Source organism: Coenobita brevimanus, chromosome 44 (genome assembly GCF_032717465.1).
Source record: "Coenobita brevimanus isolate Jiangsu-jjx chromosome 44, ASM3271746v2, whole genome shotgun sequence".
NCBI lineage: Eukaryota > Metazoa > Arthropoda > Malacostraca > Decapoda > Coenobitidae > Coenobita > Coenobita brevimanus.
Window position 1 is genome coordinate 49,608,003 of NC_136997.1, and position 11,613 is coordinate 49,619,615.

Sequence of the window (11,613 nt, forward strand, 5' to 3'; positions counted from 1 at the left end):
CTCTGCTAACTGCCGATGGTTGTGAGTCATTTGGCTCCTAAGGTTTCAGATTTACAAGCCAAATAAATTTTTAGTTGCCAAACTGGCTACACGCCGAAATATTTTACAAGCAAAAAATATATTTATTTATTTATTTACACACTGTCTATTTTTAAACATTCACAATGGCGACAAGGAAAGACTTAATAATCGATCACAACTTGCTTTTTGTTCATTTAAGTGAGATTTACTTATTTTGTAGTTTACTGGGTTTTGAAATGGATGTATTTTCTCCTTGTCAAAAGGCGACTTGCATGTAAAATTTGTTCGCCGAAGGGAAAAAATACTCGCATTTGCGAGCTGTGGCTCACCAAACAAGAGCCCTGAAAGCATGTGATTTAGTCAAGAAGAGATGAGAATAACACTGGGGATACGTCATATGAGTGAATTTTGCTACATGGAAGACATAACTGTTGCTTGCTGGTGCAGAAGCTAGATCAACTGTGAGAGTTAGAAGTTGTTAAAACTTACTGTATCATCACAGCTATATTCTCTATCATCATCTGGCAACAGATAGATAGACTTTCCTCATCCCTACCATCACTGTTGTCATCATAATCATTGCTCTTATCATCATCATCATCCTACAGCCACTGCTGTCAATATTACTAGCATCCCTATCAACACTGCAATCATCACCACTATCATCCCCATCATAGCAGCTGTCATCCTATCATCATTCCTATCATCAGTAATGGAATACATTCACCTTCTCATCCTATCATCACTATTACCATCATTACTCTCATCAATAATGGGGTACATTCACCTACTCTAAGCTCATCTTAACTTCCATTTTACATATATCTTCTTTCACTTCAACCCAACAAAGCCACTCTTACTTATTCAGTAGAGTATACTGGTTGTTTTGGTAGAGGCAAAGGTGTTTCCCATCACACCACTGCCATCCACTGCCTATATTTCCCTGTTCAATTTGTTCCAGGTCTACTTTAGTACTGTTGGATTTAAATCTGAATCTGCTAATCATATATGCATCTACTCTCTTATGTTTAATTCATTAGGGATCTTAACATTTCAAAAAGGTAACTATAAAACAACCAATCAAGGTAGCTACTATTCAAAAGACCATAACTATTCTACACCATTCAAAAACAGTATTGTCTAAATGTGGTAAATATATCCAGTACATACAGGGTAGTTCATAAATAGCACTCCATTACAGACTCACCTGGCAGTATCTTATGCATTAGGATGGTTCAGTCTGCTGATGTGGGGACAGGTGTGGCAGTTGGAGCAGGAAATGAATAAATGATACAGGTTCAACATAGGTACCACCAACTTGGCCATCCCCCTGACGCCTGAGAAATCACCCGTAGAATGGAAGAGGAGTGTTATATATGGACCATCCTGTATATCACCATGCTATAGGTGTTAAAGTGCACTCTTCATGGTCAGTCGGTTGCCTTCAAATGAATTGTAGAACCTGGCATGTTCCTCAGGCGGCAGATATGTGGCCAATACCACTGGGTCCCTCATCATGACCGCTGTCCAATGCATCTGTCAGTGACAAGAATAGATAAATACACTATGCTGGTTTAACTCTAACCTGGCCCACATTTCCATCTTTTTGCAGCTAACTTCACACAGCTCAGTGGCAGATAAACCGAACAATGCTGCACTACATCCTTCCCACATCACGTCCTTATGACTAGCATCCAATTGTTACAAGTAAGCACTGAAGGAGAGATGGCAATTTTAGGCCAATTTAGAGTTTAAAAAAAAAAGGGAGGTTATAAGAAGTAGATTATGTGTCATCTCAACTATCAAGGAGGATCAGGACATTGCAGAAAATTAAATTCCTTGCCAACCTTTCATCTATATCTCAGGACTTTTCAAAGTCTTACGAAACTGGTGAAAGCCTGGCATTCCAGCTCTATTTTGCCCAACGTGGACACTCACGTACTGTGTATATAAAGCATATATCAAGTATACTTGTGATAGTTTTGCAAAATGAAGGAATTTAAAAGGGTGGAAGCCAACAGAAGTTGATCCTTCCGAAGAAAGTTGATCAAGATCATTTCAATTCGAGATCCCTGGCAACCATGAATCTAAAATGACTGGAGATTATAAGAAATGAAAAAAAAAAAAGGTAACTAAGGTATTCTGTAATACTGTATATCTTTTTTTTACCCTTTACAAAAGACAAATAGATGAAGAAGAAAAAACTCCAAACACCAGAATACAGGTGCCCTCCATTCATTAAAAAATCTGTAACACCTGGACTTAACTGCTCTGGGATGAAGTTTGGGGGTAAGCTCTTCATGACACAAGTGTTTAGTCAGCAATCTACAGTAAGACAGGAGGTGTTACGTGTGATTATTGAAGTGCCGTGTATATACTGTATATCTATTAAAATATGATTATTTATTCTGCAGTTTAGAGTAAAACAAAAGGTAGTGTGTTTGTTTACCAAGGTTGGGAAGCGATTAGCAGGAAGCAGCCCCTCGTCCCCCACAACCTGATTGGCTAGTTGGAACCTCTCTGCCCACGGCCACACCATATAGTCCAGCATACCTGACAACAGTGTTTTATATCATCATCATCATCATCTTTTTTCCCCAGCTATGGATGGCTTGAGAAGGGATCCAGATGCAAGAAAAGAAACAGCATAAATGGAAAAAGTACCAACAGCGTGCCCATGAAATAATTTACAAGACACTATGCAACAAAAAAAAAAGAGGGAGGGGGGCAGAATACATTTTTCATAACATTCCACATATTATTGCACAGTCCCCATTTTCACCCTCATTTAATCTTCCCACACATCATCAGATGGTAAAAGACTTTATTGATAAAAAAAAAGTCACTGGACACTACTACTCACTCTTAAGCTATATAATATGACAAAGAAATCTCATATATCTGTAGTGGATAATAATAATGGTTCGCATCGAAGGGGGTGGATGGAGTTCGCATTTCACAAACTGGTTCTCAGGGGGAGTCTGATCGCCCTTGCCTTCAAAATCTAGATTGAGCTGCCCTGAAGAGAAAACTTAATTCAGGTTAAGGGAGATATTCAAACAGATGGCATTAGATACTGTACAGCCTTCATCCCCTTCCCTTCAAGAGTGCTGGTGCTGGAGAGGGAAAGCCTCATGTGGTGGCTGTGATATAACCAGGAGGCTCAAGTACCTCATGATAAATATCTCTCAGTTACGTCCCTATCCCCCAGAATGAGGATGGTGGACTGAAGGAGAACAAAAACTTATGCCACATTATGTCCACTGGGTTCACATTCAGATGAGCCCGAGACTGTTACTACTACTACTACTACCACTACTACTACAATACTACTGTTACTACTGCTATTGTTACTACTACTTGTACTACTACTACTATTACTACTACTATTACTGTTAGTACTACTTGTACTGATACTGTTACTACTACTTGTACTCTTACTATTACTACTACTACTGCTGCTAGGACACTCTCTTAAGCTGAATAAAATTATCTGATGGCAGCAATAAATAAATAAGTACATACATAAATAAATAAAAATTACATCCATGGACAAAATGAGGTTATTATCATGAAAACTACCCCAAAAAAATGCAACATCTTACCTGGTTTATTACCCCCAAAGAATGTGGTGCCTCGCTGCTTCAGTTCTTTCTCGTACACATCAAGTGAAGTCTGCAACTCTGCAACTGCTGCTGCCTCCACCTCATCATCACCATTGGCGAAAAGTAGTTTGTGCAGGGCAAAACTCCCCTCGAAAAGTGTAATACAGTTTCATTAGCTACTGTCAGTTTGTTTTTTTATGTGATGGAACTGAGTCACACCAACAACAACACTTTGGTGTTAGGAAATTCAATTAGCCTTACTTAAGAGGTTGGAATGAATCTCCTCGGTTACTAGTTCAACTGTCTCTCCAATCTGACTACATCTGACCATAAACTGAACTGAAAGGAGTAAAGGGATCATTGTCAGACTGGAAAAAGCATATTACAGTATTATACAGTTACTCAAAACCACACATATATACAGTATAGTACAGAAAATAATAATGTCAACATTTTATTAAACCCCAATATAATAAAGGGACATCAAAAATTAGGGAAACATTTGTATAATGATTCATTTTCACTTGCTTGCTGGTCACTTCTATCACCTGAGAAATGGTTATATAGCTGGTACTGTACCTATACTAACAACTGTGAAGGCAATCATGGGTGAGTCAAGGAAGGAAGTTCTTTCACTTCACATCATTATCAGTTTATCATCATCATCATCATCCATGAGCATTTTACCCATTAAGGATGTAATAAGGCAGGATCCAGAGACAAGGAAAGAGCAAGTATGAAAATATGAGAATTATCACTGATATGGGCCACACAATCATTCACACATCATTTAAGCACTTGGAATCCTGGAAATGAGTGCAACCTTCAGGCAGAGTTGTACCACTAAGAGAAAGGAAGTGGGAGAACTATTTATACCCAACTGAATGAGCCAGACAATCATTTCCCATATCATTCAAGAAACTGGAATACTGGAAAATGAGTAAGTGAGCATTACTAACAAGAAACTGTTTGAAAGTGGGAGAATTAATGACAGAAAACCCAGACAATCACTTACACATCATGCAAGCCCTTGGAATACGAAAAATGACTGCCACCTCTGACAATAGGTGTGCCAGTACATGTTCATGTAAGCTGCCTATAAAACCAATGAGTAGAGGGGTGGACGAGTAAGTGAATAAGACAGCACTTGCATCGGGTTGGTCAGGATCACGTGGTGGTTTTTTTTTTGTGATCATCGGCATTTTACCCTCCCGGAAGAGAGCTGAGAGCTCATATAGTCCGATCTAAGGGCAAAGCCTTGACCTTCACACATGCACACACCCATCCTCTTGCTCAAGGAGGACAGTAACCACCCGCTTTGTCAGTGAAACTTTTTCACAACCCGAGCAAGGCGCGAACCCCCGTCTTAGCAGATGCTAGGCGAGAGCGTTACCACTGCACCACTGCATGTAAGAACTGTGGGTACTGTGGGTATGGTATTAGTGCAAAAGTGGTAACAAGTGAAAATGTTGGGCAGCTACACAGGAGGAATGCTAGGCCACAGGGGAGAGAGTGTTATGTCTATACCCGAGTCAAACACACAGGAAAAAACAAAAATTATAGTAATTCCAGAAGTAACTGTTACTTTTGTTCTTAAATATACCAGCAAGAGAAGTATGACAGTGGGAGAACTATCACAGGCATATCAATAGATCACATTTCATTCAAGCTCCTGGAACACTGTAAATGTGTGCTACCTTTGACCACAGATGTGCCAGCAATCGTTCACGAGCCCGTGCCCAAGGATCTGATGGGTAGAGGGGAGGGTTGGGGTATGCTTCCTCCAGGTAGTCACAGATAACTAAAGATTCATACAAAATGCGACCATTGTGCTCCAGCACCGGCACCTTTCCACGCGGGTTCTTCTCAAACAGCCACTCAGGTTTGGCCTTCAGATTAACAAGCACAAATTCATGTCTGTAACAAAAGAATGAACTACTCTAGCTGACGATGCACATTTTATTTTATTCGTGCAGCAGCAATGAAAAATTTCCCATGCTGACAGAATAACTACTGTGAATGTGAGACTCTGCCACATGAAGTCTGTGGCTGGACAGACTCTCAACATGAGGGTTTATCAAGACTGGTGACTCAAGAGATTCTCCAAAGCATGTATGGTGCACAGGACCATGTTACTCTTATGTAAAGAAACAGCATCCAAACAGAAATTTTCAGCAAGAGGAATGTGTAACAGTCAGATCACCATGCCTTAAAGCATACTGTACAGGTTTTCTGAGGATCCTGGAAGAGTAGCAATGATATTTAGCAAGTCCATGTATCACTGTCCAGGCAACCCCAGAGGTAATATATATTGCAAAGCAGATCCTGGTGGACTTAACAGCATTCTCTGTTATAAAGAGGTCAGCAACTGTGGGTTTTTTTGAGTTACTCTTATGTATCTCCAACAGGCCAACCTACTCTCCATGTGTTGTCTTGGAAGAAATAGTAACCCACCCTTGAATGGATGTGTCTCTGAGATCATAAACTGGACCCCGGCTGACGATACTGATGATACAGAACTCTTAGGTTGGTGGATCCTACTGTCAGTGAAACAAACTGGAGATACATGTGTGAAGCGATGGTTATGTAATTTGCTGTGCAGAAAGAATTGCCTCCCCTAAGAGAGTCAACCATCTGAGATCTGAGTGACTCTGAGGTAAGTGGTGTGCCATTATAGAGGATAATTTTAAAAAAATACGGACACAAAGTTTTTGCAGTATAGGCTATGAAACAATATTTTTTACAGTAGGAAAACTTGGACACACAGAACCAATCTGTACAAAAAATTACACCAGCCAACCATATAATGCTTTCTTTGAAGTGTGCAGGCCTGAGTATATGTTAAATGAAACCCAGTAAGATAAAATGAAGGGTAGATGACCTGTGTACTCCCCTTGGAGGCATTACATGATAAAAAGACATCCATCACAATCTGGAGTTCACTCTGACTGGGTCACTGTGGCCACTAGTAATACCTAGACACTGAGACCATAACTGTGCCATGCAGAAATACTTACTTGACTTGCTTAGCAGCAAGGACAAGGTGGGCCCGCTGAGCAAAGGGACAGTATTTGTTGGTGTAGCAGCGCATTACCCCTGCCGTAAGTGGTGGACATACTGACCCTGAAAAATACAAGTAACAAACTATCATGATAGTTACACAACATATCTATTTTTTAATCCATTCAGGTCAAGGGGTTTAACCTACACTGAAATACATCCATTGACAGTAGGAGGAATAAAATATGTCATCATACTGGGGCTGAGAATGTATCTAATCTCTTCATTATAAAAGGTCTCTCCAAAACTGAATATACCGGTAATCATCTGCTGGTGACAAAAACAAGAAAAGTCATTGCACTGCAAAGATTAAAAACATCACTTCCTGTAACATCTCAAGCAAGACTTAGGTCCATGTACAGTCACACTTAAAAGCTTATGGGCCTGAACACAACCAACTCCTCCTTTTAATGTTTTGTTTACGACTACAGTAGTCTGGTATAATCTGGTCACACAGAACAATTCCTCCAACAACCACTTGGCATGAGGTTTTTCCAGTCACATGGCTATTCTTACTTATGATCTTTGCCTACCTTCCTACCCATACCGGTATACACTGAACATTCTTTTTTTTTTCATTCATTGCCAGACGCCATGTATCCCAGACGGGGTGGCCAATGGCTTAGAGTTAATTGTTTTACAGGGAGGGGCACTAATCCTCCACCAACCCCACCTGACACGTAGGGATGCCAACAGCATCTGGTGTTCCCAGGCGGTCACCCATCCAAGTACTAACCAGACCCAACGTTGCTTAACATACTGCCTTATATATTCCAAGACATTAAAGCTTTTTCAATGAAGATGGTACTGTAAAATAGGGGAAACTGGCAAATTAGCTTTAAAACAGAAATGAAAATTTAATAAGCAATCAACATAATTTACAGTGGAATTAAAAGCATAAAATTAACATAACAACTGTAATTTTGAATGTGGAATTATACACCATTTTTTATTGAAGTATGACTGTGCTGTGGCAGCCTGGTGGTACTGCACACTTCATAATGGATGTTCATGTCCTAAGATCTTTGTGGTTGAAACAAAGCTCTGTACCTGGCAAGATTTATCAATCCCTGATGCACTAAAATGAAATACACTGAGATGGTATGGGGCATATAAAAATTAAAATAATGCACACAGATAGTTCCAAAGATGGTTCCTTAAAGTGAGACTGAGGGTACTGCAGGAAGAGGCAAACCTTATGTGGTACGGAAGAAGAGGGTACGGTACTGTAGTATACTTGTGAAAGAAAAGGAAGAGAAATGTCCGAGAGTGGGCGAGATATGTGGGGGACAGAGTACTGGTACCCTGGAGATGGTTCTGCCATGGTCATCTCATGTCGAGGCATTCCCAGGAAAGAGCAAGGGAACTGGTAATGATACTAACACTGCTGTAACATTATGAAAAAAAAAATTCTTGCTATCTACAACTATATCTACAGATTCAAATTATCACTGAACAACACAGGTTCCACAGCAATATTACCTGGACCAAGATGTTTGGGTGTGATGGCATACAAGGAGGCAATAGAAGCTTTAGCCATCTTGCTATCTCTGTTGGTGTATGGTAAGCTGATGCTGTCACAACCTGCCTTCTGGATGGTCTTAGTTCTTTTATTATGGGTCTTGTTCTGGTACTGTTTCTTAAAGAATGTACAGTAGCAGAGACTTGACTAAAGAAGACTTATCTGAAAAGTGGATAACTTTAATGAGATTATTGTGCCAGTGGGTATTTACATTCTTCTCGGTGACATTGCACCAATTTTTACATTATTAGCTTCTCTATTCAAAAGAGAAAGATTTATAAATTGGACTGGTAGTCAAAAATACAATTACTTACTGTAATTAACAACTGAGCTAGTTGGCTCCTCACATATAATATGTACTAGGTAAGTGAAGTTATGTTTAATTTGCAGTTTTGCAAAGAGATTTTCTTCTAATGAAGTTCAGGATTTCTCAGTATACCTGTATATATACCTTAGTTTACCGTGTGATTTATTCAACTTTGATACGGTAATAATTTCTGTCACAAACTGTTATACAATTAAGGTAATATGGATGGGGCAATCTCACAGTCCTAATCTTGTACCTTTTTTTTTTTTTTTTTTTTTATGCGAGGAAGAAGGAACCAAAGGCCTTTACAAAGGGCTGAAAATGAGGCAAAAACAATGGTACAGTGATGGTCTCTATGCAGATCACCACTAACAGTGTACACAAACAGGCACATTGGGGGAAATTAAAGCTTAGCTGTTGGAGAACTGTACAGAAAAGAAAGCAATTTTATTTTACATATACCATACAATGAATATTACGAACACTAACATACAATATCTGCCTGTGTGAAGCTGCAAATTGTTCAGTTATACAAAATATGTACCATTTTTTATTTTCTTTAACTTTCTTTCCTGTCTGTGGTACAGATACAGTAATGATATTTCAACTTATCATATACAGTACACAAAATCCTTTCTAAATATAACAGTGTATTAGACTGTATTGGCAGTTCCTGAATTACTGATATTATAATACTTCAAAAACCAAGAGATGCTGCTTAAGCCTAAAGAGTACCCATTGAATGATTATGCCTTACACATGCCATATCCTTTTTACTCTAACTTGGCTTAAAACTACCAACTCTGCTACTGAATGCTGGACTGCAACAAGAGATTAACATATGATTATGGTGCTAGTTAATTCAAAAGTGCTATGGAAAGAATACAGAACCAGTGTTATGGATGGAATGCAGAGCCACAGTATTGTCTTATTATGTCACTTAGCTATGTGAAAAAAGATGCAAATGGGATAAAGGAAAACTGGGACAAGTTAAAGCTAAAGAACTATAGTAGGGTGGCCTATGGCTAAGGCCTTTAAAATATAAATGGAGAGATTCACTGAAGCCTACAGTATGGTAATAAAAAATATTAATAATAATAATAATAATAATAATGAACACTGATAAACTGTAGCTTTTTATTTCAATTAAATCTTTCACTCTTCCAAACAGTGATTTCAGCAAACACTGTCACTATTACAAAAAGCACTCGGTATTACTACTGAAGAAGTGTCTTAAAACTGTCAAAATACCGAAAAAAATGAATCAAAATCTTGTAACTGTGTTTTTGGCTGAAACTATAATATTACCAGCACTTTTGTACACCTTTACGAAGTCACAGCATCAATTCAAAGATAGGTAAAAATTTGTGATAATTTTTAAAGGGTGGTCTTATGTAACCTTGAAAATTACCAAAATGCCTTTCCACTTTGCGCTGACTACACTCCACTTACGAAATGTCATACACTGATTATGTGTCAGTTTTCCTGGTTGTGAGCCTTCAGACCACTGTACATTCTCACCATGGGTTTTTCCTTATCAAAAAATGCCTTATCACTGTTATTGTGGAGGTTCATCGCACCTTCCTCAGGGTAAAGACTGTTTTACTACATCCTACCCGGGCCAGTCGGGCCTGACGAGCAATTTTCCTGATTAAAACATTTCCCCGTCAAATTATTTCCACTCAGTTTGAGCTGTCTATTCCTTGTTTACTTTAACCTGGCCTAAAATTGCCATCTTTCTATCTTGAGTGTTAAACTGCAACGATAAATAAAACTAGGATACAGTGCCAAGCATGAAGAAGTTATATGGGAAAGATTTTTTCTTTTTTTTCCCTAACCTGCGTGTTAATAGTTGCAAATATCGCGAGGTTGCGAGTTCGCGCCCCGCCCGGTGGCTGCCGTGCTGGGAGGGGTAGCGCTCTCCTGTAACCCTAGCAGGGCTATATGATCTGATGAGGTCTAGCTCGGGGATTAATCCCTAAAATTAAATTAATAGTTGCAAAAGGTTTAAATTCTGGGCCATGTTAAACTGAAAACAGAGAGGGGCAATTGTACTCCTAAAATGATTTTGAATGATTAGTTGTAATGGGATTAACACTATATTATGGTGCGAGTCACGAAGTCCTATGGGAAAGAGGTACAGCCGTTTTACTGTCTTATTCTGCCACTGAGCTGCGGGAAATTAGCCACGAAATTACGAAAATCTCCGCCTAGTAAAAATTAATAAACTATAGTCACTGTGCTGTTGATTCCCTTTAGTCGCCCTTTATGACCGGCAGGGATACCGGGGATGTTTTCTCCCCCTCCCTCCCCAGGGAGAAGGAATAATATCATATAGCTATAATACGTCATATAATCACAATATGGTTATATGACACTGTAGGAGTAGAGGGAAAATAAAGACCTAAAGAGACGCGGAATATCAAGAAGAGAGGTGGAATAGAAGAGCAGAAAAGGACAGTAAGGAGAGAAACGTTGGAGACGAAAAGGTCCCTCTTAGTCGCCCCTTACGACAAGCTGGGAATCTGGGGAAGTAATCTTTCCCCCCTCCCCAGGGGGGTGGCAGCTCTTGGTTGTGCCCTCACTAGCAAGGTGTCTGGCATGGGAGACCCTGCCAGGACCACTAGGATACGTAAGCTCCCCCACCACGACAAGGTGGCTGCCACGGGGGAGAATTGTTAATGGATATAAGTTGCTTTCGAATAATATTCTTGAAACTGTTCTGTTTGAAAAGTCCCATACTAATGGTCTGAAGATCTGGCATATTTTGGGCAGCAAATATTTCTTGCATTGGATCTAAATCCTACGAGAGTAACTTCCATAATCGTACTGGACCTAGCGTACTGGACTGGGCTTGTCTGACTGGATTCTCTGCCACAGGACACACAAGAGTAACTTTTCCATAATCGTACTGGACGCAGCTTACTGGACTGGGCGTGTCTGACTGGATTCTCTGCCACAGGACACACAAGAGTAACTTTTCCATAATCGTACTGGACGCAGCTTACTGGACTGGGCGTGTCTGACTGGATTCTCTGCCACAGGACACACAAGAGTAACTTTTCCATAATCGTACTGGACGCAGCTTACTGGACTGG

General features: G+C 39.7%; 1 protein-coding gene across 1 annotated transcript; it reads right to left on the reverse strand.

Annotated features, from left to right (window-relative positions):
- Positions 1–1,431: 1,431 nt before the first annotated feature.
- LOC145398114 (pyrimidodiazepine synthase-like) lies at positions 1,432–8,239 on the reverse strand. Its single transcript, XM_080271068.1, has 6 exons — positions 8,169–8,239; positions 6,644–6,749; positions 5,324–5,543; positions 3,627–3,774; positions 2,471–2,574; positions 1,432–1,557 (listed from the first exon to the last, which is right to left on the reverse strand). The coding sequence occupies exons 1-6, from the start codon at positions 8,224–8,226 to the stop codon at positions 1,432–1,434; spliced, it is 762 nt and encodes a 253-aa protein (XP_080127194.1). The 5' UTR covers positions 8,227–8,239.
- Between the last annotated feature and the right edge of the window lie 3,374 nt (positions 8,240–11,613).